Source organism: Capsella rubella, unplaced genomic scaffold (genome assembly GCF_000375325.1).
Source record: "Capsella rubella cultivar Monte Gargano unplaced genomic scaffold, Caprub1_0 scaffold_1, whole genome shotgun sequence".
NCBI classification, from domain to species: Eukaryota; Viridiplantae; Streptophyta; class Magnoliopsida; order Brassicales; family Brassicaceae; genus Capsella; species Capsella rubella.
In genome coordinates, this window is record NW_006238923.1 from 9,011,381 (window position 1) to 9,039,124 (window position 27,744).

The following is a 27,744-nucleotide window of genomic DNA, read 5'->3' on the forward strand; positions in this document are numbered from 1 at the left end:
TTCATGTAAGTCAAGAGATAGCTTATGTAGCCAGTTAGCCACTACAACATCATCAACGTGACCAATACATAGTCATTGTCAATTATGGCTATACGAAGCTACAGTTAACAGATTCCCAATGAACTTGGTAATAATACACAAAGTACACATTAACATCGTCCAAACTCAAACCCTTATTTGTACTAATAGCAAAAATGATGCTATAATATAGAACGAACTCTACTCGACAGATGAAAGGAGTAAAGTGTTAGCATTAGCAACCTAAGAAGACCATACAAGGTTCGGAATAGCAGAAAATGTAACAAAGGGAATACATCTTTACTAACAAATATAATTGCAGTTCATAGCCAGCAACCAAAATGGCGTTTTACACAAACAAAACCAAATAAAGCGCAGAGAACACAAATATTAGAAACTTAACTTAACGACAATACATATGAAGAAAAAAATCAGCTCAGGATTGCACCGCTGCGGAACCGTCGATGGAATTGAGTGCTTGGTTTGCAAAATAGCGAACATCAACATCAGGGTCTTCACTGAGGTCCACCAAGCACTGACGGATTGTTTTGTCCACCACCTACAAAATTTCGACACGCAAAAACATTAAAGTTCAACAATTTCCATTTGCTTTCAATATAATTGAGCTAAGTTTGTTAAAATCTTACTGATTGGTCGACTATGGGGATGAGGGATTGCAGAAGTTTGGCAACATTGAACTTAATGTTTGGAACTCTGCAGAGATTAGAGATGTGTAACAAAAACATTAAGAAACTAAGATGTGTTATAGAAACATTTTGGCCAATTTATCTAATTTATCTTACCTGTCTTTTGATGCCTCAACAACCACAGGAAGAAACTTAGAGCATGTGATTTCTGATCCCATTACAGGAGCCATAAGAGATATTGCACGTAGAACCATCATCCTATGTAAGTAGTGCGGATTGTTGACCATGTCCAATACCTGTTTAAATGATAAAAGTGTCAAACTGGAGATCTCAATATAGGCAGCCTTAGCTATTTCAAAGAAAATAGACCACAGATGGAGATTGGATATTACAGGTGAGCTATTGGACAGAGATCAACACTAAGATAGACTGACAGAAGCTTTTAGTATGAAATGCTCAAAGAATAATTAAAACAGACCTGGGGTACTAAGTGCTGCATTGCCCATTCAGGACCAAACTCCTCTGCGAGACGCTTTAGGTTGTTTGCTGCAGCTTCACGGATGGAGTAAACCTGAAGAAGGTGAACAGTGTCAACATCCCAAATCAAGAATGGATCAGACATAATTCAACACTGCATATGCAAAATATAAGGATTCAAGAGGATACCTTGTCTTGCAGCCATTGCATGCATAGGGCTCCAAGCTTGTCATCGAAAAACCCTATACCTAACTGACTGGCCAACAGAGGAACATACTCTATTATCGCAAGCCGGACTCTCCAGTGCCGATCCTCAGCAAGCTCTACAATCGCCGGCAACAAGGATTGTGATAGTAAATCAATCCCAATAACCTGTCGTAAAAGATAATTAGTCACCAATTAAATAAGCAAGTAATAAAAGTAGCTAAATCTAAAGAAGACGAGAGAGAGAGATGCAACAAACCTGGTTGACTTGATCGAGCTTGCTTATGATGTTGAGGCGAACATCAGGAAATTCATCTTTCAAGAGGGAAAGAAAAATTGGTAACAGATGCTCAATGGTTGAATCCTGTATTGAAGATTTTAGTATGTTAATAATTATTAATCAGGTCTGAAGCACCAGTTGGCGCCTGCTATAGCCATAACAGATGGTGTGGCTTATTTTGATGATGAAAAACGAAACAGCAAAAATAATGTTGGCTGTATTCAGTTCATACCTTCCCAAGGATAGGAGCCATTCCCATTATTACTGAAGCTAAAGCAGATCGGACATGTTGAGAAGAGTCCGATGATAATTCCTGCCAGACAGAGTTGGAATCAGAATATTACGAGTCAGGGGGCATCAAACAGTCAATTTTTAAATGGAAGTTGATAAAATCTAATGAGCAGAACGAAGTACTTTCACACAAGGAAGGATATGTTGAATAGCAAGCTCTGGATTCAACAAACGACAGAACTTGGTCACTTTTCCCGCTGCTGCTATTCGCACTTCTGCCTCATTGTCTCGTAACAATCTCACGTATGCTGGAACCAAATCCGTCCTAGGGAAAGAACAACATGTGATGTCACAATAATAGTATACACACACCAACATAAATCTACCATTCAAAGCTCTTATATGTACAAAAAAAAAATAAAGCAACTTTTCAGTAAACGCTGTTAGATGTATACGTCCTTGATGGTCACAAAATACTTTTGCGAGAAAGGAAGCGTAGGTCTAACAAAGATGATAAAAAATAAAATAAAATCCATAAGACACATACTTAGTGCAATCAGGACCCACTGCCTCACAAAGTTCATATAGCTGATTAGCAACCATGTAACGCACCCTCCAAGATTTATCCTGCTCTCAACAAAACAAACCATATAGCATAAAAAATTATCAGAACTGCAAACTTTTACTGAAGAAAACTACGCATGCAACAGCAGATATTTATATACTGTATATAATCTAGAGGCGGCAGTTAACCTGAGAGAAATTAACAATAACAGGTAAAATGCGTGCAACACAATCCTGCGGTTCGAGCAACTTTCCCAGAGCTGCGCAGCCTTCAACAGCCAACAGTCTAACAGAATCTTGGTCTGAAATGAAGGTTAAAATTCAAACTATATTAGCATCAATAAGAAACAAACATTTCTATAAAAGGTTTCTTCACCAAACATTACTTTTTAATTTCAAATATGATCTATTTACCATACTCCAGGTTCCATGCAAACTATTTCTAAGTGGTGAGCACACATAGTATAACATAAACATATTTGAAGCACTATGTACCATCTTTAGTGAGATCATCGAACATAGTCATGATCTCAGCAATCAAATAGGTTGACTCTACAGTTGTAGCAAATTTCCCCAGGTTAGATGCAGCAGCTCTTCGCACCATTGGCATATCATCTTGGCACAAAAGGCTATAAGTAGACCGTAACTCTGTCTTCAGAACATCAGTGCAACCTTGGTATGCAACATGAAATATACCACATGCGGAAACTCTTGCTGCAAACCATTCACCAGCTGCCAATCTCTACAGGATTAAAGAACAGGACCCAAAAAAATTAAGCCTTGATTGAACTTATTAATAAAAGGGTATAATCTTAAGCTATATATATCCTCTCTTATTATCTAACCTTCACAAGAGGAACAAAGGAGTCAACAAGGTCACTTTCCCTCATTTGAGATCCAATCTTACAAAGAGAGTCCACAGCTTTTTCTCTCACACAGGTCTCTTCAACGGTACAGAGAGATTCCAGAGGAGGGAGAAGAACATGAGCATACTCAATTCCTCCGACAAACGGAATAAAAACTCCCAATTCCTCAGCCATTGCAAGGAGAACCTCGTCGTCATCGTCACTGTTCTCACTCAGAAAAGGGATTAATTCCTTCCTTGTGCGCTCCTCTCCAAGGGCACGAGCTATCGTAGATAGGCGACGGATGGAGTTCAATCGAAGCTGAATGTCATCATTCTTAAGCTCATCTATGAGCACAGCAATAGGATATAACGGTTCATCTACCATAGCCATCTCTAATTCCACCTTATGTGAAAGTTACGAATCAAGTCACTGCAATGCACAAAAACAACCAAATGATACCTCTGAGCTAATGAATCAGAGCTAAGAGAGATCAAGTAATAGATTTCGGATCTCGACTAAAATATTTAGAAATAAATACGATAAACCATTCACAGATCTGAGCAAAAAAACTAAGGCCACTCGAGTGTTATCTTGGGTTCCACCAATTTTTCATCTACTTCCAAAAAATGGATAAGAAAACAACTGCAGATTCCGAAATGAATCGGTGTGAACAACCAAACAGAAGAAACGAGAAACGTCCCCCAGATTCACCGGTTCAAAGTTAGATTAAAGGGAATGTGAATCAGAAATGAAGCTGTAGAGGTGAGATCTTGTGATGCATAAGGAGAAAGAGGAAACAATCTTACCGATCCGGGCGTCGGAGAAGAACTGATTCGGATTCCGAGGAGCGATAAAGAGGACGAACTTGCGATTTGCGAGCGAGAAAATATAATATTCTGCTTTTGATTTTTACGACCAAGAAAGAAGGATTGTTTAGAAGAAATCAAATGGCAAATAGAAAAAAAAAATAAAAGATACTAATAAAGTTCTACTGGGCCTTAAGGAGCTTATTGGGCTTTCTTATGCGAATAATAATGGCGGAAGCCTTCTTCTTCGGTTTTGTGTGACTTCTCCGATTTGACTTTTCAAAACAAATGACAAAAACAGTTTTGATGATCAATGTGAAAACTGTATTTCAACAAAACAAAACAAAAAACTGAGAACAAAACTTCCAGTTGAGTTCATGTGACTTGCCAAACACACAAAGAAAAGGAATTATGAACTTATTTCACGAAAAACAAAGCAAATTATATTTCTTTGTCTATACAAAATCAACTATATTCACCACACATTTGCTTCTGCTAATCCTTAAGAGCTGAAGCAGTGGCTGAGTCTGGTCCAAAATCCAGCTTTATCTATCTTGTTATGTGTCTCGCTTACTTGTTCTTTGAATTCGGCTTTAGTGCTTAGCTCCTCAAACGCATTAACAACATTCTGGAGCCTTGCAACAAACTCGATCAAAAGAGAGGCGAATGTGGCTAGCGACAAAGAACTTGCGCTTTCGTATACTTTAGATTCTATCTCGTTGATCATAGAACCGCCTATGAATGAGACGCTTGGCCAGTTTTCTCGGTTCCTAAGCATCATACTCTCTGTTGAGATCCATAGCTGAGAATCATTACCAGTGTGTTGATTCTGAGGATGATGGTTATTGTTGTTGTCCCAAATCTGGCTGAGGGATTGGATCACTTTGGTCTCGTCGTCTTTGGCTTCATGATAGTTTTGTTGCGCTTCTTCAGCTTCGGCTTTCTCTTTGATAGCGGCCCAGCTTTCTGAGTTGACAAGTAGGAAGGAGTTACTGTCTATTTTCATCTGTAGTTCCTCTGCTGCTCGTTGAACTTCCTTCAGAATGTTTCCTGGACTTAGCTTCTCCATTTTCTCCACTTTTTCCCCAAACAACCTTAAGACCTTGGCCCCTTCATTTCCAACTCTCTGAAGTTCGTGACGGAAAGCCTGTCTTTTTTCTGGAGCTGCCTACAAATCACACACCAATTGATATCACAAGTTTAATAAGGTATACAATAAGCAGTGAACACAAAGCGTACTGACATGACATCGATTAACTAGTAACAACAAATTCTAAATAGAAGTTCACACTCTACAGCAATATGGCTCCTTCAGATATTTTCTTGGTTTCAAGCTTTTTTCTCAGCAAGTGAAAGACAAATATCAGACTTCTTTCTCAGAGTAACACAGTCTAGCTAAACGACGAAGATTAACCTAGTAGCATCTGAAGCAGTTGGGTATAGCATCCAATAATCATTATAGTACCCTGTTTGTGAAATAGATAGAGATGAATGACACAAATATGGTAATATACCTGAATTTCCGAAAGGATGCAGCCATGCATTGCCATGACCATGAAAGCGCAGTGCCTTACCGCACCACTAAGTTTGACATAGTTTGCCCATGGATGATGGAAAGTCTTGTAAGGTCCATGTGGAGGCTCCCATACTGCGAAATCAAGCTGCGAAAAAACGAGGTACTTGTTTCTCATCATCCAACTTCTTTTAAAAATTATCTAGTGCTGCTAAACAAAAATGTCATACAGAAAACACACCAGAGAATCTTCTTGGCTTGTAGATTGGACCACAGACCTGTATCCACTGTATAATGGATCATCAGAAGCTTGGTAAGTGAGAATCTTCGAAGGCACCCTCTCGTATTCAACACATTGCAAGTACCCATTAACACATCCTGAATGTAATACAAACAAAACCAGGGGAAAAAGAATCAGGCTAAACCCCAAAAAGACTTAGACCATCTTATGATGTATCTCTCTACCTTCGAGGGAATTGGCCACACTCTTAAAATTCTTAACCACTAGTTTATGGAGGTCTTCTCCAGCCCAAATCGGAAGTATAAAAATGTTAACACCCAAACAGATACCAGCACCAACCAGGATCAGCAAAAACCTGTAATAAGCAGTGCTGAAAAAGTCTCTGGTGTTGTTCCCAGACACAAGAACGATGCAGTATGTCAACAAAAACACCCTGAATGAGTATTCGTACGACTTCATTGCCGGATAGAGTTTCAAATAACTTGCAGAAAAACCTAATAAACCAACAAACAGATTCACAAGGATTAATATATATGTATATATATAAAAAAAAGAGCTTCCTTTAAAATATAAAATATGGATTTGAGAGAATTGGTGCAACCTGCAAGGAAAATACTGATAATGATAATGAGTTCTTCGAATTCTCCAGCTGCGACAGAGAGTCTAGCTATGCCAAGAGCAAGTCCTCCAGCAGAGAGTGTTCCTACTGCTCTATTGAACCCTTTGACCAATGTTGCTCCTGCAAAAACAAACAAATAGCAGAATTGGAGCCAAATCAGATCAGAGATCTCTGTCGACTAATGGAGTTAGATCGGACAAAGCAGCAGGAATTTGATGTGAATGGAGCAATAATCATAAGACAGATCAGATTAGATTTTGAATCGAGAAGAAGAAAAGTTTCGATTTTTAATCAAAATCCGGAAAACTTAATTGAATCGACTCCGAATCTATAAAATTTAAGAGCCAAAGAGTACCTATGCTATACTCAAAGACGACGACAACAGTAAGAATCGCCCAAACAGCGTATTTGCTAGCGTCACGGAGTGGCTCCTTGAGGTAGATGACGAAAGAGCAGAGCGCGAGAGCCATCCCCATCTTAACAGCAAAGTAAACTTTCCGACGGTCGGAACGACCCATCTCGTACAATTTAGCTGCGATGTCGTAGAAAGCCATCCAGGAAGCGGTGATCCCGTCGGAGAAAAATCGAAAACACCGGAACTTGGAACGACGGTCGTCGATGATGCTGGAGTCATTGAATCCGAAATCTGAACAACCTTTCCGAGGGAGAAGACCTTCTCTGGTCTGGTCAGCCATTTTCCTTCTCTCAGATCACACACAGACACAGACACAGACACAATTCAGACAACAAGATTCATAAAACTGAAAACCAGATGGCTCATTCACATGGATCCCACTAGAAAGAAAAATAAAAACAATTAAGAGTTATCTGTTAAGTTTAATGGGTCCTTTGATAAGTAAGTGGGAAAAGTGATGAATCATGCATCTTTAAAAATAAATAAAAAAGATTCATAAGATTTTTTTTAATTTTTTTTTTTTGTCCAACAGATTCATAAGCTATAAAACAACATTTGTAATTAAAGATAAAATAAATCATAGATTTTTTTGATTTTGTTATTATTATATTATAGATAAAAACAAAATAAACATGATTTAGCTTATAAAAGATGTCTTTTGTTCTATATGTATATTGTAATGGAGCCAAGTTTATGACAATTTGGAAGAGTTTTGATTACACTCAATATGTTTTACGGATGCCTCTTCTTCTGTTTGCCTAATTGCCTTAAGAGAAGCACATACTTGTTGAAATATTGCGTGTGGATTATTACACCGCATGCTGAGAGAGTACTTACTTGTTCTTTTTCTTCTTTAGGAGAAGAGTTAATCGCAAAGCTCGAAATGGATTTGAGGCGAATGGATTCGGAGTGGGCCATGATAGATGCATGATATATTAAAGTATGGTTTGGTTTGGGTCATGCGCCATGAGAATATGAATGCATGTCCCTTATCATATACGTCTCGTATAATATTGTCAATTCCGTACTTCGTTCAAAAGAGAAAGATACCACGAAAGAAAAAAGAAAAAAAGAATATGATAACATATGTCTATCTACGTCTGCCACATAATTGATTAATTTCATAACGCAAAACATAAGATTAATCTTTTTTTTTTTTTTAAAGATAAGATTAATATTATAACGCACAACACCTTAATAGCATCTCGATGAACATATTGGAAAATGTCTATAACATATAACTAAAAAGAAAAATTAATATTATAAAATATCTTTTATTTAAGAAAATATGAGACACTATGTTTAAGACACTTTTTATTGAATTTGTTATTATTTTATAGACATCTTCAAAAATTTATTTGTTGAATTGCTATTATTTTAAAAACACTTTTAAACATTTAAAAAGACATCTTCAAAAAATCATTATATATATATGGTATACTTGGAAAAATATAACTTTTGTGATATTTTTGGCAAAACAAATTGTGGTATATTTGGAAAAAAAAATGTGGTACTAGAAGAAATTTCTCTTAAATATATGTTTAGATACCCACCAAAATTGTGCAATGGAGATTGTCTAAGTCGAAGGAAAAATCAGTACCCATATATTTTAAAAAAGTTTGCTCCATATATATGTTAATTAGGACTCTATTAAAAACAATTTGCATTGAAAAACATCTTGCATTTTGCATTTTGCTTTTTTTTTAGAAAAACATAAAAAGTCAAAGTCAAAATTTACTAGACCTTAGAAATACAAAAAAATATCAATACTCTACAATGATAAATTACTAGAGACTTTTGACAGATTTTATATTATGTATGATATATCAAAGATTTATAAAAGAGTTATTATGATAAGTTAAAGAACTAGATTCTGAAAATAGTGCATGCTTGGTTTGTTAAAACCATTGAGATACGAAATGGTGGAGGTTTAGAACTCTAGAATTTTTTTTAACGTTATATTAATATTTGATATCATAACATGTTTACATGAAAAAAAAAAAAGTCAAATATGCGATACTTGTAAAGTTGCAAGCTTAATAAGTTTGTTTGAGAGTTTGAAATATGCTAACAGACCATCACTCAGCATCATCAGTAGATTGTATGTTTAGGACATTCAAAATAATTTGGTAATGTATGCCTATTACATGTGAGAAATCTACCATGTAAGAGAAAATCAAGATATTAAATTATGACTCATATTTATAAGAATAATTTTGATCTAAACAGATTTAAATAACACCACAAGTTTGAACAAATAAATAACACCACAAAAGATAACGAGTTAGAAAATATAAGGGTATATATATATATATATATTATTTGAATATTTAAATGTATTTGAAGGAATTTTTCAAAAAGAAAATATTTTGATGTTCGACTACTATGAATTTGATTTTAGTGGCTAAATATAGATAACAAGATTTATCACAATAATAGCCAACAATTCATATACTTTACTGTCTATATATAATAATCTAGTTAACATGATAATTTTAGCCAAAAAATATTTTAAAAAGAAAAATGGGGAAAAATATTGTAGGTAATATTATTAAAAATAGTTAATATGTATTCTCCACATTTGTTTGAATGATTCTAATAAATAAATAAATTTATATAAAAACAGAGGAATAGTTCTTTTGTTTTGACCAGCACTTAACAAAGTTAAGAGAAATTTAAGGTGGTAAATATTAATTAAGAGAATATAAAGGGAGCTTTTATCCTGAGAGAAACAGATAGAATTTCAGAAATAGCTCCACAAGGTAGGTGAAAGATTTTTTTTTTCCACAAACTCTCAGCATTTCTCAGCGAAACCATTCATTAAATAAAAACCATCTCTGCACCATTTCGTCTCTTTGAATTTGGTTACTCTGACTGTAATTTATGCTTCTCTCTTTCTAAAGATCTGCGTTTTTACTTGAATCGGAGTTTAAATCAACAATTTTTTTACCTTTCTCCTGGGTACTAATAATAAATCACGGATCTTTCGTTTCATATATATCCGTTGGAAAATAAAATTTTCACCGCTTTTGATTTCTCTACTGTAGGGTTTTAGGTTGTAGGTGTGTTTGTTTCTTTCTCTGGGTTTTATCCTTTCAGTATTTTGTCACTTATCTCTTCTGGGTTGTGTCTCTTTTGAAGAACAGGAACAGTGAAAGGCGTGATTTTTGGGTCTCTGAGCTAGATATCGGAATACCAAAAGGCGTTTGTAACGCGGCTTTATGTCGGCTTTGTCTGAATCGGCTGTGATTTTGTCTCTGTTTCAAGTCTCTTTTACGAATCAGTCGTCTCCTTCCTCGTCTGTCTTGTTCTTTGGTCTGACTCTGACCGCTGTTCTTAACGCTCTTCGCTTCTGCTCGAAACAGAGGCTTATTCTTGAGGTTCCTTCCATTTCCATGGGCTTAAGACTAAAAAGGTATGGCCTTTTCTTCCTTCTTTATCGTTTGTGTTATCTCTTACAGAAAGAGTCTAAAGGTTAACCCTTGGTTCTGGATTTCGATTTTGTTGTAGGACTTGTTCTGGCGTTGAAGTATTTGGGGGTTTTCACGAAAAGCAAAAAATACCTTTTTTCATAGTTCGCTGAAACAGAAGCTTTGAAGTTTCGTATCTGATTCAGCACTTTTGATCAGAGATTTTGAGTGTGTATTTTGCTGTTTTTCGTGGTGTTTTTGAATTGTGAATCAGATATGAAGTCCTCTGTGCATCCTAAGAGATTGTTGAGAAAAGTTAGTGTTATTGTCAGTGATCCTGATGCTACTGATGATGATTCCTCTGGCGATGAATGGCTCAGTTTACCTAGACCTCGAAAGGTAAAGCGTATTGTCCATGAGATTACTTTCCTATCTGAGTACTCTGAGAGTTCTCGAGATAGTTGCAATGGTGTCAAAACGTCTAGAAAGACATCTACTAGGCAAGCTAAGTATCCTGTGGGAGTTAGGCAGAGGCCATCAGGCAGATTTGCTGCTGAGATTATGAACCCCATCACTAGAACTAAGAAATGGTTGGGTACTTATGGAACTATTGAAGAAGCTGAGAAGGCTTATGTTGACAAAAAGGTTGAGTATGATACATTTGCCACTTCATGTTCTACTGTTTCATCATCGGTTATATCAGTGACTAGCCAGTGCTTGCGTTCTCCTGCTTCTGCTTCTGTTTCTTGTGTCAGTGTTGATGATTTGTCTAAAGGAAAGATGTCTCTGAACAAAGATGTTGCTGCGTCTGGTGAATCAACCAAGGAAGTGTTTGCCAGTTTCGACTTTTCGGATCTGCAAATCCCTGATCTAAGCTTCTTATCAGCGGAAGAGGATTCTATGGTTTCTGGTGCAAATGATGCAGAGCTAGACTTTGACTGTTTCCTTACTGCTGAATCTGACTATCTGCTGGATGATTACTCTTTGCTCGATGATGATATCAACATCAGCGGGTTTGAAAACAGCATTCCAAGTGAGCTACCTGAATGCGATTTCACTGATATGGATCTCGCGCTTGGTGATTTGAAGTTTGCCTATGCCGATCAACTCACGCCGCCTCCCAACATCGCTTTTGAATAATAAGAGTCAATTTCAATAAATACAACACATACTGCGAAAGCTCGTGTCTAGTTTACGACTTGTTAGCTTCGTTTTCTGTTTCGCATAAACATGATGAAGAAGCTAGAAAGTATGATCCTTGCATTCTGATCTCCTTTGGATTTTTCATGTTCTTTTAGAGCAGTCCAAAGGGAGTGATTTCCAAAGATTAGGATGTTGGTTTCACTTTCTTCAATCTTTGTGTTTTTCTCTATATCCTTAATTCCTTATGTATTGTTCTTTGTTAGTCTTGGTATCTCTTTTGTCTCTTCGTGTCGTACCTTTCTTTTGTAATGTTGTCTAATCAGGAGATAAATTCTCTGTCACTGAGAGATTCTACAGCATGGGAATTTTAAGTCGTGAGTTGAATTTAATTGAAATACTTACACTAGTACTACATAACAGCTGGGTCGCATCGCATTTATGCTTTTGAAGGATGCTAATGGTGATTGTGACTTGTGAGCGACCAAAAATGAAATGGAGGCGACTCTCCAGAGTGACATTCTCCACTACCTTAAAGTAGAGAGTACTAGAGAGACTGACACGTGCACCTGTAATTTTATTTGTACGGACATGTGCATGTGTCAAACACGTGACAGTAGTATCAGTCCAAAGAAAGAAGAAACACCACTAGACATGAGCGAGATGGTAATATGGTATTATTTCTGTTTCAAAGTCTAAGATAAATGGGTACAGTCATAGATTGGAATTATTTAGATAAGAGATCTCATTTATGTTTGAATAAATCCATATTCTCACACAAACTTGATCAAATTTTGTATTCAGAGTAGACCCTTGTCTTGGAAACACTTGATACAGTCATCAAACATCTCAGGTAATGACTTGAAACATGTAAAGCCAAGTTCTTGTATCTTTGTTGTGTCCAAGCTATGAGGCATATCTCTCCCTTCTTCACTACCACATCTGTTACAAGTTTTGTTTCGATACATGAAAAACATATCTTTAAAGATGTCAAATCTAGAGCAGAGGATATATTACATACTTGGTCTCAAATGGGTATAATGGGTATTTGATTCTTAGCATCTCAATGATCTCTGACCAATGAGCCACTGAACTCGAACATAAGATCCTTCCTGATGCTTTAAGCTCTTCCATTGCTAAGATTTGTGCAGCAACTACATCGTCTATGTGCACAAACCCTCCCCTGAAATTTGGGTATCTTCCACGTGCCCCTAGTCAACACAAGATCAGCTTAAACTGACACAAAACTAATAGTGAAACTAAAATGTAATTATGGGAGTGATAAGATTCTCTAACCTTTGACAACGGACAGAAGAATTAGAGGGGAGCTTGTGGGTTTTGGACTAAGAATTGGACCAATACAAAACGTAGGGATCACGACAACTAGGTTTAGCTTCTTCTCAGCTGCGATCTTCCAAGCTTCTTTCTCCGCTAGAGTCTTTGCATAAGCATACCAAATCTACATACATTTTCAGACATCTCCAATCATACAATAAATTTTTCAATCAGGCAATGCAAACAAGTAAACAACAATGAGGAAAGTTTCTCACTTTGAAGCGTTTGCAGTATTCAAGATCAGTCCAATGCGATTCGTTGAGTGGAGAGACTTGTGTAGCGTCAAAACGGTACCGTATTGTTGTTGAAGAAGACGTGAGAACAATCCTCTTCACAGTGTTTCTTGACTTTGCACAAGAGTTCATCACATTCATTATTCCACTTCGATCAGGATCAAATCTCTCCTAATGAAAACAAGAAACAAAAACCAATACACATCAAGCTAGTGTCAATAAAACATGATCTGACAATTAAATAAATGAGATGATGTGTTTGGACCATGTTGTTGCTGTCCAGACCAACAGAAACTCGAGATGCGATGTGAAAAACTCCATCAACACCGTTGACAGCTTCGTCAAAACTTCCCTCTACCGTTAGATCGGCTTCGAAGATCTTCAACCTTTCTTTTGCTCCTTTTAACTCCCACAAGAAACCAACTTTTTCTTCATCTTCTTTACCACAAGAAATTAAAAAAAAAATCAAGAATCCATAAGAAACCAAAAAAAAATTTTGTTGGAGCAAAAGCTGAGAATGCATAAGTACCTGAGTCTCTAACAGTTGTTCTTACGAAATGACCCGATTCAAGAAGTGCCTTGATGACATGGGAGGCTATAAAGCTGGTTCCTCCGGTTACCAAGTACTCTGCCATTTTTAATAGACTTTGATCAATCAGGTGTAATGGCAGACTAGATCATGCGATTAGATTAACTAATTTATTTTATATCAAAAAAAAAGATTAACTAATTTATTGTTTTCGAGGGTAAGGGATAATATAGTTTATGTTGTGACCCTTTTGTATTCTTTGAATAATACTACTAGTTGTTGTTCCATTTAACTTTTATAAAATTGGACTAGTATAACTCTAATATTAGCCCTGGGCTTGAAGCAAAGCTAATGAACTGAATTTGGGCTTTTGTAAGTATCTAAAGAGGTCGATGAAATGTGAATGGCCAGCAATTCATTGGCAGTTGAAGGTTCTCTTTCAGACCTTGACAAGAAGGCCTCAATGGCAACATCAAATACTAATAAAGATGTTACGTAAAAGATTCTGAGGCTGTGCAGACTTTTTTATTAACGAAGGATGGATCTTGTAAAATTAGGGAATCTCGATGCAGCCATGAAGATTTTAACCATATATAATTAAGGAATCTTGTCAAAAAATATCTATACAGTATATGTAAATCAAGATAACTTTTTTACAATTATTGACTGGGAATGAAAAGAAAGAAAGAGAAGTACGTAGACTCTTTCTTGTCCAAGAAAAATAGATTCTTCCTAAGATAACATTTTGCAATGTGTCCAGAGGAGGATGTTATTTTTTGTGGTAGGTTTACTAAAGTTACTACTACAAGGAACAAAGTGCCAGTAGTGCTGAATGTTGAAAAAAAACAATCGTCAACATCCCAACCTCCTTCAACATTAAAACCCAACAAATAAACAAATAAACAACCCAACCGAAAGCAATCCAAGAAGATTAGTTTATGGATATAAATATCAAACTGTCACATATGTAAAAAAAAAAAAAAAAAAAAAAAGTTGCCGTGTGTACTAATTTATATAAATAAAGGAAAAAAAATATGGTTAGCCGCTGGTTGGTCAGAGACACCCACATTATGTTATCATTTACCCATTATCCGTATGAAGTATGACCGGACCATTGTTTCATATATTAGAATAGTCTACACGTGTATGTATAGTCCACACTCCACACCAAGTGTACTATGATCTCTTGACTTTCGTGGAGATAATTTGATGATTAGACATTTAGACTTATGATACGTCAACGTTACACCAATTTAAAACCAAACCGAACAAAAACGTAATTCCCCATTCAATATCCTTACGATTTTTCAGCAATGATATGGGGCGGTTTTGGAGATATCGCCTTCGGATTCAATGATTTAAAAAGCCATAAAAACTGTTAAAACATTATTAATTCACTCCCCCACAAGAGAAAACGATAATAAGTAGCTCCACTCCACTCTCTCTACTATACAAAATCATGGATACATTGAATCGAGTTTTGTTGAGTAAAGACATTAATGTGACAGATTTCACGTGAACAAATGCTCGAGTGATAACGTTTTTATTTGCTCTCTTCAATTTGGTGATCTATACATCGCCAAGTTTAGGTTGTTAGTTTGATTATTCTCTTTATAACTATATAATGAAATAATAATAAAAAAAAAAAAACAGTTTTTCTTACAATTAGCGTAATGTTAAGACTTTTTACTGCATTATATTCATTACAGTTTTCAAAAAATGTTCCAAGATTACAATATAAATGTCTTTTCCACATAGTTACATTTTGTATTAAAAAAAAAATTGAACTGATATATAAAAGTGTTTGTACCTGGCTGTGTAACGCTTTGAACCTTTTTTTTTATCACGAAACACATTATATTGATCTCAAATCAAACCGAACATGCATGTAACTGAGTCAACTGATCACACATCTCTTTTTAGTTTTTGCATAGTAATTTTATAGGCTCGATGAGATGGAATTAAAAGGTGGGTAAAAGTCTCACTCTCCATAATCATTTGCAATTTTGCACCATAAATGACGTGTGTCTGGCTACAACTGGAACAATAGAAAAGAAGAGAAAAGGAGATTGGTAAACGAATCATGAAAATGCAAAATTAAATAGAAAGACGAAGCCAGAGAGAAAAGAGCGTTGAGTGGCATGAGAGTTTGAGTCATAACATTAACTCCTCTCATCTGCCAACTTACCTCTGTTTCTCCTTTATATTACAACCCCTGTTCTCTCTTTCATATGTCTCCCTCCAAACCACATCATAGGCTTAACAAGACTCTTCCAAGATGTCTGATCTCTCGAGCTCCGTGAAGCTTAAATATGTGAAACTCGGTTACCAATACCTAGTCAACCACTTCCTCACTCTCCTTATGATTCCAATCATAGCAACCGTCGGCATCGAGCTTCTCCGAATGGGTCCCCAAGAGATTCTCAGTGTCTTGAGCTCACTCCACTTCGAGCTCCTTCATATCCTTTGTTCCTCTTTCCTCATCATCTTCGTCTCAACCGTTTACTTCATGTCCAAGCCACGCACCGTCTACCTTGTAGACTACTCTTGCTACAAGCCTCCCGTCACGTGCCGTGTCCCGTTCTCTTCGTTCATGGAGCACTCTCGCCTCATCCTTAAAGACAATCCCAAGAGCGTTGAGTTCCAAATGAGAATCCTCGAGCGATCAGGTCTAGGTGAAGAGACTTGTCTCCCTCCAGCTATTCATTACATCCCTCCAGCTCCAACCATGGAATCCGCAAGAAACGAAGCCCAAATGGTTATCTTCACCGCCATGGAAGATCTCTTCAAGAAAACAGGCCTTAAACCTAAAGACATCGACATCCTCATTGTTAACTGCTCTCTGTTCTCACCAACGCCTTCTCTCTCCGCCATGATTATTAACAAATACAAGCTCAGAAGTAACATTAAAAGCTTTAACCTTTCCGGGATGGGATGCAGTGCCGGCCTCATCTCCGTCGATGTAGCACGTGACTTGTTACAAGTCCATCCTAACTCCAACGCAGTCATAATTAGCACTGAGATCATTACTCCTAACTACTACAAGGGTAATGAGAGAGCCATGTTGCTCCCAAATTGCCTCTTCCGCATGGGTGGCGCCGCCGTTCTCCTCTCTAACCGCAGATCCGACAGGTGGCGAGCTAAGTACAAGCTCTGTCACCTTGTCAGGACCCACCAGGGTGCTGATGATAAGTCGTACTACTGTGTTATGGAGGAGGAAGACAAGGAAGGTAACGTGGGGATCAACTTGTCTAAAGATCTCATGACCATCGCCGGAGAAGCCTTGAAAGCTAACATCACTACCATAGGTAACTAACAAATAATATACACTAAACATATGCTTGATCGTATTACTTTCATTATTTTTTTCTAATATGGATTATGACTATAATGCATAGAATAGTTCAAGTAATTTTAGTTTTAGATTAAATTATTTTTACAAAGTGCAACTGTATAGATAATGGGAATATATAATTTTTTTTTATTCTTAATTAGGTCCTCTGGTTCTACCGGCATCGGAGCAGCTTCTCTTCCTATCATCGCTTATCGGACGTAAGATCTTCAATCCAAAGTGGAAGCCATACATACCAGACTTCAAGCAGGCCTTCGAGCATTTCTGCATCCACGCAGGAGGAAGAGCAGTGATCGACGAGCTGCAAAAGAGTCTGCAGCTGTCAGGAGAACACGTGGAAGCTTCGAGAATGACACTACATAGGTTTGGTAACACGTCGTCGTCTTCGTTGTGGTATGAGCTAAGCTACATAGAGGCTCAAGGGAGGATGAAGAGAAGCGATAGGGTTTGGCAGATAGCGTTTGGAAGTGGATTCAAGTGTAACTCCGCTGTCTGGAAATGTAACCGTACGATCAAGACACCAACGGATGGACCTTGGTCGGACTGCATCGACCGATACCCTGTCTTTATCCCTGAAGTTGTCAAACTATGAATATAAAACAGAGTGAAGTACAAAAAAAGATACTACCAAAATCTAAATCAATTCATATCTGCGTCTACTTTTTTCATTTTGAGTGATTTTATTCTTTTTTTTTTGTAGTTCCTTCATAATGGTGTGTTTTTTCAAATACTAAATTTTTTTTATTGAGGTGACAAAATACTATGAAAAAGAAGAAGCAGAACAGAGTTTTTCAAAGTATTTTGAGCTCTCCTCACCAGAAATAAAAAAGCGTCTTTGGGGGTTGACCAAACGAGTGATTTGTAATAAATATGGATAGTAGTGAGGCCATGTGGTCAATACAGTTGATATAATTGAAAGCCTGAGCTGAGTAGTTGACTTTGCGCACGGGAAATTTGGTGAGAACCTAAAGTAAATTTTGGTGAGGCCATGTTTGGTTTCTATGTCCCTATATTTTTTTTCTTACAAACTTGTGACTGGTTACACGAATGCCACAGGTTAAATGAGTTCAATCTGAAAAATATACTACATCGCATTCAAATTTAAGTCATAAAATCCAAAATAGAAGAACGAATACTGAAAGTGGAAAACTTTTATTTAAGTCAGGATGACACATCTTCATTTTTTTATAATTAGAAAGTTTCGTATTGATACTGAAACGTGAAGTGAAATAGTTGGATAATAATAGGTAAGAGATTATATAGTTGGTTGTGTCCAAACCGCACCAGTTTAAGATGAGTTAGAATTCTCACTTTGATATAGCGACTTAAATTCGCAGGGAGAAGTTTGATGCAATAATTTTTAATCAATCTCCAAAATAGTGCCAAACGATCTCTCTCCAGGCGGTGCTAACCTACATAGGCGGTGGCGAAATTGCTGCTACTCATATAAAGTATATATTAATTGAAAACAAAATGAAATGAATGGGAATTAAACTTTAAAAACAGACGTTTAATTAAACTTCGTGTACTCAGTTATGTAATAACTAAAGATAGCAGCAATTTGTTGTTACGTAGACTGTACGTTAGTCTATGCATGTGGTTCGAGCTTTTACTCTCTCCACCCAATGCTTTTATTTTAGTTTCTACGATCAATAGTTTATTTTACCCACACCCATTCCTCCAATATGAATCTGGTGAATAAATTTATCAGAAACCTTAATAAGGTGTAGTTGATCCGTGAAATTCTGAAATCTAACGGTGACGTACAACTATTTTTTTATTTTTTAAAAATATATTTATATCTTGAATAATCGTCAATATGGATTTAATCTACTTATCTACCTACACATGGTTTTAAGTTTTTACCAAAGAAATTCAGATTTGTGGACAGAAACATACATAAAACGCAACTGACTCTTCTAACATGGACAACTAGATTACTAAATGATCGTCTTCTTGACTTCTTGTAACATAGATTACTGAACAACCCAACCAAAAGTGACGTCTACAGTTTTCATAAGAAATGCTACAACGTACAACTCTCATGGGCTTGAATTATGGGGCTACTATTTTATTGTTTTTACACTATGGGGCTTCCAGAGTTCTTTGTACTTATATCGGCCCACATATATTTGAGTTTTGAGCCTACTCATTGTCGTCTAGTCTTTCTTGCCCGGCGATAGATGCCTCATTTTTATGAAAACCTTAACGATTTTATTTTTCTGTTAAAGTGAAACTGTAACAATAAGTCAATAACGTATGTTTTTTGGTTCTTCTCTTGTTTTAACGTGGACAGTTTAAATGATTTCTTACTGTAGACATCTATAACCTGTTTGTTCTTCTCTCCTTTTTAGGGAACTCGCAAACATGATGAATGAATAATAATAGCTTTCGTTCAATCTAATGGCTTGTGTGGCTGCCATGAAACCTTCATAGCTCTCTCTCATGATTTTTTTCCATCCTTGTTTTTATCTTTTTTTGCTAAGAATCCAAAATATCTATCTTCTTTAACAGAAAAAAACGATCCAAAATATCTTATGTTATATACAATATGGATATTTACAGTTTAGCACCAAAAAAGAAACAATGAATGAATAATATGGAGGCCACTTATAATATGATTGAATGAAAAAAAATGTTTGTCACTATACAAAAGAAAAAAAAATGCAAAAAAGGTATTTAGTATTTACCTAAACAATATTTTATCCATAGTCAAAGTTACTATATACATTAGTCTCTAATTAAAAAAAAAACGGTAGAGCAAAAAAAAAAAAGATAAGAAGAAGAAAACTGAAACCTTTGCTACCTAAAAAAGAAAAAAATAACAAAAACCACAAAAAGTCGAATAGAGGAAAAAATAAAAGAAAATAATGAGTGATTGGGCAAGGAAAGCGACAAGATGGACCATACAAGAAATCCATTGGATAAAGAATCTGACCAATTGAAACACTATTACGAGGATCATCTTCTGAACTCAACCAATCACAATTGAGATAAGGCCTCGACATGGGTCCTAAACTCAAGACATAAACACCCAAAAAGTGCATTCATATTTTATTTTTCTTATAACTTGGAAAACCCACTGACACAAAAGGGTACGCACTTCTTGCGGGACATCCTCTAAATCTCAAAACACTCACACTGCCCAAAATTCTCTAGGACGACACAGAGCAATCATTTTGAAGAAAAAGGTTACTGATCTGAAAACCAAAGCTCTCGTGCTCTTGTCGTTGATGTTGGTTTTACTCTTTGTAAGAAGATGAAAAGCTTGGCGAATGCTGTTGGAGCCAAGACGGCGAGGGCATGTGACAGCTGCGTGAAGAGACGGGCTCGGTGGTACTGCGCCGCCGACGATGCTTTTCTTTGCCAATCTTGCGACAGTTTGGTCCACTCAGCCAACCCTCTCGCTCGCCGGCACGAGAGAGTCCGTTTGAAGACGGCCAGTCCAGCGGCCGCGAAGCATAGCAACCACTCACCATCAGCTTCTCCTCCTCACGGAGCCGCGACTTGGCATCACGGGTTCACTCGTAAAGCTCGGACGCCACGTGGCTCTGCAGGTAAGAAGAATAATTTGTCGACTTTTCATGACTTGGTACCGGAAATTAGTGTTGAGGATCAGACCGACAGCTATGAGCTTGAGCTTGAAGAACAGCTGATCTGTCAAGTGCCGGTTCTAGATCCGTTGGTAGCTGAGCAATTCTTGAACGATGTCGTTGAGCCGAAGATCGAGTTTCCTATGATCAGAAGTGGTGTGCTGATCGATGAGGAGGAGGACAACGCCGAGAGTTGTCTGAATGGTTTTTTTCCGACCGACATGGAGCTTGAGGAGTTCGCTGCTGACGTGGAGACTCTGCTCGGTCGCGGGTTAGAGACCGAGTCTTACGCCATGGAGGATCTAGGGTTTTCTAATACAGAGATGTTCAAAGTCGAAAAAGACGAGATTGAAGAAGAAGAAGTAGAAGACATAAAAGCCATCAACATGGAAATATTCGATGATGATCGAAAAGACGTGGATGGAACGGTACCGTTTGAGCTAACCTTTGATTACGAGTCGTCACACAAGACAGCCGAAGAAGAGGAAATAAAGAATGTTGAAAGTAGTGGTGAATGTGTTGTTAAGGTGAAAGAGGAAGAAGGGAAGAATGTTCTGATGCTGAGATTAAACTACGACTCGGTTATATCTACTTGGGGAGGCCAAGGTCAACCCTGGACTTCGGGAGAGCCACCGGAACTAGACATTGACATTAGCAGTTGGCCACCTGTTTCCATGGTATGTTATACATATATTCATCATTCTTTTAGGATATAAGACTTTTTTTCATCGAGTTTTATCTAATTGAAATTGTGTGTTTTAGGGAGAAACTAAAGGAGATCTAAGTCATCAGAAGCAGTACGTTAGTGTGTGTTTACCATCAAGTGGGTTTGGAGATGGAGGTAGAGAAGCTAGGGTGTCGAGGTACAGAGAGAAGAGGAGGACGAGGTTGTTTTCTAAGAAGATAAGGTACGAGGTACGTAAACTGAATGCGGAGAAAAGACCACGCATGAAAGGACGATTTGTTAAGAGAGCCGCGCTTGCTGTTTCCGCTGCTGCAAATTCACCATTAGGTGTTAATTACTGAATAGTATGAATGAATGAATGTTCATGTTATATCTCACTTTACAAATTTTGGTGAGCTTTTTTTTCTTCTGCAACGACAGAAGTTGTTAATTTAGCACTTAATTGTGCTTTACGGACTTGGTATATGTACATAGAAGTAACCAATAATGTGACTTTTCTTGTATTATATGTATAGCACTGATGTATATATTTGGTAATAAGAATGTGCAAAGTGGCATTTTGATTTCTAAAAATACTATAGGTTAAACATGTTTATGACCTCTCAAATCGAAATTGAACGAACATAACTTCCCAAACCAAAACTAACATTATTATCAGCACCCTTACTCTTGAGAACAAAGCAAATGAAAAACTAAGCCGGTACCCAAGTATACCAAACAAACTAAAGTTCATGAAGACTCATATGTGTAGTGAAAATATATTCACAATTTAATACTAAAATATTTGTTTATCTTTTTGTGATCCAATATTAGGCTGAAGCTAAAAAAAAGTTTGTGGACCGATCCGAAACATTTGAGTATAATTTGTAAATTATTTTCCAAACTGGAAAAAACTAACAAACACTATGGAACCATCTAAAAGCAAAAAACCAAATGATTGTCCTTAAGAACTTTAAAATAAAAATAGTTTTTAAAACTTTTTGGAACCACTAATATCTTAGAAGAATTAATCAGAATTGGCATTTCAAAATAAAAAGTGGCTTGACAGCCAATTATAATAAACACAATGAACAAGTTAACCGTGAATCGTCATTGTCCTCTTTGCCAGTTGATGAATCAATTTTTTTTCTGTATAGTCCAAATCCATTTTTTTAATTTCTAGCTAAGATGAAAATGGCCACTAACTACCACACAAGCGTAGATTGAACCAAATATCTATAAGGGTTAGTATCATCCTATCATTATCATGCGACCCGTTAATAATTTGAATCTGTGGTACATAAGATATGTTAACTTTGGTGGTGCTTAAAATTTTGGTAAGATGGATAATTTCAAACTAAGTTTTTGTTTGGAAGTGCCATAGTATGATTATCTAAAGCTACTACGTGGAACATGTTATTAAAGTATGGAGGTAATACACTAAAAATAAAGTTGAGAGAAATGGATTTGTCTTTGTGTGTTATAATAAGTGATAAAAAGGTCCAATTCATACAAAGGCAAGAGGACACAAACTAAAGTCACATCGTAGGATGTTGTTGTGTAGCATGCATGAGAGTTGGGTCCGCACGAAGGAGCCTTGTTGGAATTGGCCTTGTAAGTTTATATCACATTCAACCTTCGATTTGCCGCTTCTTCTATTACAGTTACCGGATATATTAGTAGATAAAATGTACGTCTTTTTCTTTTTCTTTAGAAATATTATTACATTGCGTTTAAAAAGACACCTTTGTCAAAATTTGGAAAGACTTCTCAAACAGAAGATGTTCGTTGACTCCACTTCCCACTTGGGAAAAATGAAAGAAGAGATAATTTCTTTTGGCGTCATATTGGAAGAGAGTATATTAAAAATTAGAATTACTCGTTACTCGTTATGCTATAGAGTTTTTTTAATGCTATGTTTATTTTGCTATGACACTTCTTCGGTCCCCATATTTTATGCTGGTTATAAACCGTAACGTTCAATTTGATGGTTTTATATTATGAAAGGTCGTACAAAGAAAAAGAGAGATTCAAAAGAATCAAAACTTATGAAACTGAAGGTAAATCAACTGTGTGAGAATTAAGATTGCCAAATAATTTAGGCCAAAATTGAGAATTCGTGTAATAATAATTGAACTATATATGTCTTATTTGGACTAGGACCAAATCTTAAAAGACAGATTTATTAAAAAAGATTGAAAGGGCAATTGGACCCACCAAATTAAAATGAAGTTTTGGAATTTTGCAATAATTTTAAAATACATATGAAGAGAAGTATGGCTCGTGGCTGGCCTTTTGGGCTGAAACAATGAAATGACATGACATGTTTTGTGGTCCTCTCTCCTCTCTCTACTTTAAAAAAAAGTCTTTTCAATTTAAAAATAAAATATAAAAATTGAGTAAATCCCAAAACGTGATGGACCTTCATTTCGAATAAACCCCGTTTGGCATCTCCTCCGTTTTCCTATGATTTTTTTTTTTTTTGTTGGAAACCTTTCCAAAATATCTTTCTTTCTTTTTTACAACTCTTTTCAAAATATCTTTTACTTCTTTTTACTAGTTGTAATTGTCTGTCAAAACATTACATATGCATTTGCAAGTGAAGTGCAGGACAACTCTAGGACAAAGTGGTAGTGAGTGAGGTTCGAATAATAACAGAATCGTGTATATGTTTTTGTTCTTATTGGAATATATCTGTCATGCGAACGATCACTATTCCAAACATAAATATTTTTACATATGCAAATTGAAATCGGGTTGAAATATTTTACAAGAATTTCAAATGTTAACCCACTTATCCATCCACAATATATATATATGTATGGATCCGTAGCTGGATTATGTGATTTAGTCCACCAAGCTTGGGGCATTCTAATTTCTACTTATGTACCGTTTTGGTATCTTACGAGGCCCTAAACAAAAATACAAAAGTTAACACAACACTTCTTGGACCAGTAAAAATAGTGTAGTTTGAAAACGAGGTATTGAAGCAAATTTGAGTTTACGTTGTTCGACTCATAAATAAACTAAAGCCCAACTAGCTACTCTACTGACTCATTTCGGCCCTCTTGCATGCGTGGGATTTTTTTATTTTTTTTTATTTTTTTTTTAAATATCAAACTTAATTGCTTGGGGATTTTATAGACCAGCTTTGATTAAGTATTGGTAATTTTCTATTATCTTTTTAACTTTCAAATTATCGTCTCTTGATCTGATCATAATGTATCCTCCAAAATCCAAATGATGCTGTCGTAAGGTTAAAATAAAAGAAGATGCATATAAGTTGATAGTTTAGTTAGTCAACCTAGAATCTTTTTCTTAAGAAGAGAATGTTTTAACTTTGAAAACCGACTGTAAAGAAAAAACAGTAAATTTAACCTTTTACCAAAAAAAAAAAAAAAAAAAGGAAAAACAGTTTTTTTTTTCGACAAAAATAAAAACTTTATATTTGTTTTCAGATATGTAACAACGAGTTTTCTTTCAGGTTTCCAGCTTTAATAATTGAACTTTTTGTATTTTATACTTTAAGCTGACTGTTTTGTTGTTTTGTTTTCAACTCTACATCCTAAAAAGACATATTCTTCACATATTTAACCAAATTTATGTATATATATAAATATATATATATATCACAAATAAACACATTTTCTACATAAACAGACTTAGAAAATTCAATATAATATTCAAAAATTAGACTGTTAAAATAGTATACTCACATTTGATCCCAAAACTAAATTAAAGTAGTATACTCACATTGATTCCAAATAAATACTAACCTCTGAGGCTCTGATCTATCAAAAAATAGTTTGAGTAGTTTGAATAGCGTAACGCGTTATATTCTAATTCTTCACACTTCAATATGTTTATGTTTACTCATTTGGTCGATCCCATCTAACGTAACGATCCACTCACAGGATTCACGATCCACCGCGCACAATCCTTGACCTAAAATATTGCGACAAGAACCACACGTGTTCCATGGTTTAAGGCTTATCATGTTGTATATATGTGTTTTATACTTTTATTACTGCTCGTACTAATTACTATTACTGATGCGATGTTCAACACTTGTTGACCTTCTCTTTTTTTTGTTACAGACTCTCATCGAAGACTTTCCTTTTTCCGGCTAATTTTTAACGTTGAGAGATTACAAAAAGCTTTTCGCGTGATAACGTCAATTTAAAGTAGGTCCTTTGTCACGACAACCTTTAATATTATTAGCTTACCAACCCTCTTTATTTTTTTTAAATAAATGCTTCGTCTTGTCTTTCATTCTTCTGTAGAGGTTTTGGTCATTCAATTATTCATTCTCCTATTCTCTATTTTGAAATTTTGCGATAGAAAGATCTTTTAGCCTTCAACGTATTAGCTACTATTTCGTGGTAAACACAATGGATAACTTATTCCTGATATAGTATATACTAATGTTTCGCATAAGAACGGATACTGTTTCGTGGACTACTTATGCTTACTTTCTTGAATTGTATTTTTTTTCCGCTTCATGGAACCACTACGAGAAAAAGAGTCCCAAAGAATTTACCCAAATCTGATAGATGATATATATAGCAGATGCACATACTCGTCATACGTGAAAAGAAAGTGTCACTTAATTAGTTGGAGTAGATACCAAAGAGGCAAAAATCATCTACTTTGTTTAGAAAACTGCCAACAAAATATATACTATAAAACATGTTATGCTCATCTAACATGTATGATTGTTAAAGAACTACAAAGATTTTGATTGTGAAGTGGGAATTAATGATGACTTTAATGTTTCTCTACTAGTAACAGACACTAGCAAATATAAGACACAAATATGCATGAACCAGATAATCAAAGTGTGTGAAGGAGGTGTAAGGGGAAAAACATAACTAACTGATCATAATACCGTAATAATTCCCAAAATATATGATTTCCGTACGAAATGGCGATTTTACTTTTCAATTCGGACCTTTACAACGCTAGAGAAGACCCCTGATGACAAGACAAAAACTATAAACATGAGACAAAAGTGAATCAATATTTTTTTCTCATCAAGTGTTTACATAGTTACGGAGTTTAATTTACCGTATCCTTTGATCTGAAAACTAACTAAACAAAATGCTCTCGTTTCTTAGTAGAATATCTAGATAACAATTTTACGAATAATACATACTAACAAAATGAGGTAAGAGTCCAAAAGAAGAAGGAAGACAATAAAAGAATATATATATAGAAAGCTAAAGAAGACACGAACTAACTAGTTGTGAAGGCGATCTGGGGAACTAGGGATCCTTCTATTGGAATCTTCAAAGCGAAAGTGATTGTTGTTGCTCTTCACACTAAACGATCTTCCCTTGAAGTACTTTTGGTAGAGTCGTTGATGAACATCTTCGTCGTCCTTCTTGTTCTTGGTCGACCCGAGTTGGTCTTCCGATAGTTCTGGAACTGTTCGTCCTTCCCGGAAAAGCCAGATCTGGAAGAGAGATATGAGTAAGAGAGCGACGGAGAAAGTCAACAGAATATCTCGACAACCCATACAGAAACGGAGATGATCAAGAAATAAGAAAGAAAGAGAGAGTGTGAGAGATTAGTTTTGTTTTCTTGATATGACAAGAACGGTCAGAGATTGTTATATTCAGACATGAGACAACTCCATATCTTTCTCTCTTTCTATCTATGTAGTCCCTCTCTATGTGTTTAATGAGGTGGAGCAGGCGCAGCCTGAGGGGAGGGGAAGATGACGGGCGTGCTGTGTCATTGGCTCATTTGTTATTTGCGTGAGTCTCTGTATATGTCGTTTTCTATGTCTCTGCTTTGTTCTTATTTTCTTTTTCTTCACAATATCTCAATCTATAATTGAAATATATAGCTGTTATGTATAAATATACAACGCTATAAATGAATAATATTTTTAATATTTTGGCAGTACGTACGTAATATAACATTTGCTCAATTATGTTTGAGATTTACTGATTTTGGGTTTCTTGTCACATGCATGTTCCTTAAGATATATATTCTCTGTTTATTCCTCGGTTAGATGGTCCAAATTTTGAAAATTTTATGATTCATTTTGTTATAAAAACAATGAAAGTGGTCCAACAAGAAATGTATGCAGATAATAAAAAAGATGATAATCATGAGTTGCATTCCCAAGATAGGTGCCATTTTTCGCAGCGTTGGGAATTGAATGGATGCAATTTATTAGGCAGCTGATCGACTATTGATATTTCTAGCTACCCGACGACGGTGATGCAAAAGAAGAAAAATGTATACAACAAAAGAGGAAAAACTTATAAAGCAAAAAAAAAGCTAAACCTATGTTTTAAGTGTGTCGGTGGTCAAATTTGAAGAAGACATAAAACGATACATGGACGCGGAGTAGCATAGCAATGTTGATTATATATAATCACGCAAAACATATTCTATAATGTAGTTACCAGAAAACAAAGAAAATATATATTCTATAGTGTAAAATGATTATATACAGAATAATGTTATCATAGTGTTGGGAAGAATTTACATAAAACAATACTGCGGTTGTGTTAACTTCGTAAAAGTGTAGTAACAGGATATTGATGTTTCGGGTAAGGAGTCAATTGGTCACATGGGTATGTCTGATATAAGAATAATTATATGTAACAAA

At 35.9% G+C, this 27,744-nt stretch overlaps 7 protein-coding genes across 11 annotated transcripts; 3 read left to right on the forward strand and 4 right to left on the reverse strand.

Annotated features, from left to right (window-relative positions):
- Window positions 1–231: 231 nt before the first annotated feature.
- Window positions 232–4,193, reverse strand: LOC17898988 (serine/threonine-protein phosphatase 2A 65 kDa regulatory subunit A alpha isoform). The gene is made up of 13 exons (XM_006307016.2): window positions 4,076–4,193; window positions 3,267–3,698; window positions 2,917–3,163; window positions 2,611–2,723; window positions 2,405–2,484; window positions 2,041–2,182; window positions 1,859–1,939; window positions 1,606–1,710; window positions 1,332–1,514; window positions 1,144–1,236; window positions 822–961; window positions 666–732; window positions 232–577 (listed from the first exon to the last, which is right to left on the reverse strand). The coding sequence occupies exons 2-13, from the start codon at window positions 3,657–3,659 to the stop codon at window positions 455–457; spliced, it is 1,767 nt and encodes a 588-aa protein (XP_006307078.1). The 5' UTR covers window positions 3,660–3,698; window positions 4,076–4,193; the 3' UTR covers window positions 232–454.
- Window positions 4,194–4,376: 183 nt separating this feature from the next.
- On the reverse strand, window positions 4,377–7,279 carry LOC17898470 (aluminum-activated malate transporter 4). Its single transcript, XM_006307072.2, has 6 exons — window positions 6,804–7,279; window positions 6,431–6,568; window positions 6,054–6,323; window positions 5,830–5,966; window positions 5,590–5,736; window positions 4,377–5,243 (listed from the first exon to the last, which is right to left on the reverse strand). Exons 1-6 carry the CDS (start codon window positions 7,141–7,143, stop codon window positions 4,578–4,580), a joined length of 1,698 nt encoding a protein of 565 aa, XP_006307134.1. The 5' UTR covers window positions 7,144–7,279; the 3' UTR covers window positions 4,377–4,577.
- A 2,306-nt stretch (window positions 7,280–9,585) lies between these two features.
- LOC17897375 (ethylene-responsive transcription factor ERF116) lies at window positions 9,586–11,775 on the forward strand. 4 transcript variants are annotated; one of them, XM_023789595.1, is made up of 3 exons: window positions 9,586–9,625; window positions 10,010–10,278; window positions 10,374–11,775. In XM_023789595.1, the coding sequence occupies exon 3, from the start codon at window positions 10,550–10,552 to the stop codon at window positions 11,411–11,413; it is 864 nt and encodes a 287-aa protein (XP_023645363.1). In that variant the 5' UTR covers window positions 9,586–9,625; window positions 10,010–10,278; window positions 10,374–10,549; the 3' UTR covers window positions 11,414–11,775. The 4 variants fall into 4 exon arrangements, with proteins under 4 accessions (XP_023645363.1, XP_023645361.1, XP_006306023.2 ...); XM_023789593.1 differs by lacking the exon at window positions 9,586–9,625 and adding an exon at window positions 9,744–9,824; XM_023789594.1 differs by lacking the exon at window positions 9,586–9,625 and adding an exon at window positions 9,786–9,824 and having other exon boundaries at window positions 10,005–10,278.
- A 293-nt stretch (window positions 11,776–12,068) lies between these two features.
- LOC17898608 (tetraketide alpha-pyrone reductase 2) lies at window positions 12,069–13,687 on the reverse strand. 2 transcript variants are annotated; one of them, XM_023790196.1, is made up of 6 exons: window positions 13,511–13,687; window positions 13,247–13,419; window positions 12,964–13,152; window positions 12,710–12,872; window positions 12,435–12,624; window positions 12,069–12,355 (listed from the first exon to the last, which is right to left on the reverse strand). In XM_023790196.1, the coding sequence occupies exons 1-6, from the start codon at window positions 13,614–13,616 to the stop codon at window positions 12,214–12,216; spliced, it is 963 nt and encodes a 320-aa protein (XP_023645964.1). In that variant the 5' UTR covers window positions 13,617–13,687; the 3' UTR covers window positions 12,069–12,213. The 2 variants fall into 2 exon arrangements, with proteins under 2 accessions (XP_023645964.1, XP_023645965.1); XM_023790197.1 differs by having other exon boundaries at window positions 13,247–13,416; window positions 13,511–13,686.
- A 2,068-nt stretch (window positions 13,688–15,755) lies between these two features.
- On the forward strand, window positions 15,756–17,713 carry LOC17899499 (3-ketoacyl-CoA synthase 5). Its single transcript, XM_006307277.2, has 2 exons — window positions 15,756–16,818; window positions 17,006–17,713. The coding sequence occupies exons 1-2, from the start codon at window positions 15,789–15,791 to the stop codon at window positions 17,452–17,454; spliced, it is 1,479 nt and encodes a 492-aa protein (XP_006307339.1). The 5' UTR covers window positions 15,756–15,788; the 3' UTR covers window positions 17,455–17,713.
- Window positions 17,714–19,937: 2,224 nt separating this feature from the next.
- LOC17898744 (zinc finger protein CONSTANS-LIKE 16) lies at window positions 19,938–21,705 on the forward strand. The gene is made up of 2 exons (XM_006307544.2): window positions 19,938–21,132; window positions 21,218–21,705. Exons 1-2 carry the CDS (start codon window positions 20,122–20,124, stop codon window positions 21,479–21,481), a joined length of 1,275 nt encoding a protein of 424 aa, XP_006307606.1. The 5' UTR covers window positions 19,938–20,121; the 3' UTR covers window positions 21,482–21,705.
- Window positions 21,706–26,120: 4,415 nt separating this feature from the next.
- LOC17898144 (CLAVATA3/ESR (CLE)-related protein 43) lies at window positions 26,121–26,907 on the reverse strand. Its single transcript, XM_006305747.2, has one exon. The coding sequence runs from the start codon at window positions 26,635–26,637 to the stop codon at window positions 26,359–26,361; it is 279 nt and encodes a 92-aa protein (XP_006305809.1). The 5' UTR covers window positions 26,638–26,907; the 3' UTR covers window positions 26,121–26,358.
- Between the last annotated feature and the right edge of the window lie 837 nt (window positions 26,908–27,744).